The following is a 2,851-nucleotide window of genomic DNA, read 5'->3' as shown; positions in this document are numbered from 1 at the left end:
TTTTGGGTGTAGTTGCACCTTTACCTTAAAAAAAAAATTTAATTCCTTTATTAACTTTAGAAAATAAAAAAAGATTTAGTTATTTTATAATTTATTTTCATTTTACACATTTTAAACCTACTATTTGAGATTAAAGCTACCATGACACATTTTACACATTTTGCACATGTGATTAATATCTTAGTTAGTTTGCTAAGAGTTTGTTAAGTTGTTACTTGTATCATAAGTTATCTTTGTATTATGTATATAAATACATGACTTATAACCCTTTAATCAATCAATGAAATTACAATACATTCATATCTTCAGCAATATTTTGGTAATACCTACTGACCTAGGAACTGAAACAAATGCAGAACAAGTAAATGCTTTCTTGAAACCCTAATTTGACAAATAAAAAACAATTTAAACAACATTACAAGCTGAGAAATCAATCATCACATCACTGTGAACATCAACAACAGAAGATGCACGCTAAGATAACCTTTACGATCCAATTGCCTCCGAAACAATTATTATGGATGCAATAATAATACGCAGATTATTATTATGTATAATTCATGTTTCAGCTGCTATATATATACAGATTTTAAAAGTTCTGTGGCATGAGAAATATTGCTGGAAATAATAATAATTGAAAATCGANAAAATAACAAAAAATCATATTTTGATTGGTTTATGACACACCATTCGAGATAGGTGAGACATATCGCAGTCACCAACATTTTAACGTAAAAATATATGATGTTTACACATATTTTTCTAAATTTATTGAACTTAATATTAAATTTATTGAAAAATTAAGTTCAATAATTCTCAATGTGTGAAAACATTATTTTTTTTAAGCAATAATTCATTTGACTCATCCTTAAACAATAAACATATGTTGGTAGATTTGTAACTATGTCTATTTGGCTTGAACATGAATTTTCCCATTCTTAAAATGTCCATAATTATCTAGATTTGTAACTATGTTTATTATTTTTATTGCTCTAGATAATTAATGAAGCAGTAACTATTTAGAATTTTTTGATGTCTTTAATTAGATCACTATGAAAAGTGTCATTGAGTAATGGAATAAAACTTTATAGCCGCGCACATTNCATCCTCCTCCTCCAACTCCTCATCCTATCCTCGTTCTTATCCTATCCTCATCCTCATCCTCATCCTCCTCATCGTTAATTAGATCACTATGAAAAGTGTCATTGAGTAATGGAATAAAACTTTATAGCCGCGCACAATAAAAATACTTATATGTTATTAAAAAAAATAGTTATGATGAATTTATATTGTTATTTTAATGCAATGAAAATATTTCTTAATTCATAATGTTAGGCACGTACGAGTAACCATGTTTTTTTACCAAAATAATATTTGAATTATACTTTTATTTTTACAATTAATATACAATCTTGATGACGTAGTAAATGACATATATTGTCATGTCTTAATTTCTGTGTTTGTTACTTTAACTATTTCTTTCTCTGATTAGTTTTTCTTTCTTGTAACATCGAATTTCATCTTTTGAAACCGGGTGAGTTAGCATATAAAATAAGTAAAGCGTAACAAAGTTTCTTGTAAAAATAAAATAAAATAACCATTCTTTAATAAGTTCAATGGGAAAAACAACTAATAATAATAAATTAATGTGAAAATGCATTAGAATTATATTTATTTAATAATTTGAATGTAAGTTTTATAAAACTTACTATAGTAATCAAACAAGAAATACATAGAATAAGTACATAATATGTGCTCTGACATACCAAATAGAACATTATACTAACTTCAAAGACTAGCATTGTGGTAATATTTAGAGTGTTGTCATATTGTAAGGTACACCATGCATCTTATTTAGGGTATTATTTGCTAAGGACATAATGGTTCTATATGGTTCATAAAACCTAAAAGACCACTAATTCTTCTTATCCTCACCAATATCTTCCATTCTTGGGACACTATAGTAGATCTTATCACCATTCTTTGTCCCAAATTTCTTGGTTGCTTGAGACTCACGGAAAGACTCACGATCAAATTCTGAAAACTTCTTCATATTTTGATGCTTCATTATACTTGCATCTTTGTAATTTAGTGGTTCTACAATATTATATGTTATCAAAGTTAGAAGATAGAATAAAACGAGTTTGAATCAATAAATTAGAGTCTCACCGGTACTTATGAAGTCACCACCCCAACCACCATTACCAAAGCCGCCATCGCCGATGCCGCCGATGTTACCAATGCCGCCAGTCGACCCACGACGGTCACCACCTCCAATATTCCTCCTCCTCCTCCTCCTCCTCCTCATCCTATCCTCATCCTACCCACCTCTTCATCCTCATCCTACCCACCTCTTCATCCTCATCCTCTTCCTCATCCTCTCTTCGTCCTCATCCTCATCCTCATCCTATCTTCTTCCTCCTCCTCATCCCCATCCTCATCCTATCCTAGTCCTCATCCTCATCCTCATCCTCATCCTCATCCTTATCCTCATTCTCATCCTCATCTTCGTCCTCACCCTCATCATATCCTCATCCTCATCCTATCCTGGTCCTCATCTTATCCTCATCCTCATCCCCATCCTCATCCTACCATCCTCTTCATCCTCATCCTCTTCCGCATCCTATCTTTGTCCCCATCCTCATCCTATCCTCATCCTAACCTCTTCCTCGTCCTCCTCCTCCAAATCCTCATCCTATCCTCATCCTCATCCTAGTCCTCATCCAATCCTAATCCTCCTCCTCCTCCTCATCCTCATCCTATCCTCCTCCTCATCCTCATCCTCATCCTACCCTCATCCTCCTCCTCCAATTCCTCATCCTATCCTCATCCCCATCCTATCCTCGTACTC

The 2,851-nt window shown here is 32.9% G+C and overlaps 1 protein-coding gene across 1 annotated transcript in view; it reads right to left on the bottom strand.

Annotated features, from left to right (window-relative positions):
* LOC109356109 overlaps positions 1,660-2,851 on the bottom strand; it is an 8,954-nt gene continuing 7,762 nt past the window's right edge. Inside the window, exons 7-8 of the mRNA XM_019599448.1 lie at positions 2,170-2,271; positions 1,660-2,097 (exon numbers count right to left, since the gene is read on the bottom strand). Of these exons, the coding sequence (XP_019454993.1) occupies positions 1,916-2,097; positions 2,170-2,271 (284 nt within the window). The 3' untranslated portion in view covers positions 1,660-1,915. The remainder of the gene's footprint in view (positions 2,098-2,169; positions 2,272-2,851) is intronic.

This window comes from Lupinus angustifolius, chromosome LG09 (genome assembly GCF_001865875.1).
Source record: "Lupinus angustifolius cultivar Tanjil chromosome LG09, LupAngTanjil_v1.0, whole genome shotgun sequence".
NCBI lineage: Eukaryota > Viridiplantae > Streptophyta > Magnoliopsida > Fabales > Fabaceae > Lupinus > Lupinus angustifolius.
Note: the sequence above shows the minus strand (reverse complement) of the source record. Positions and strands in the feature narration are given on the sequence as shown.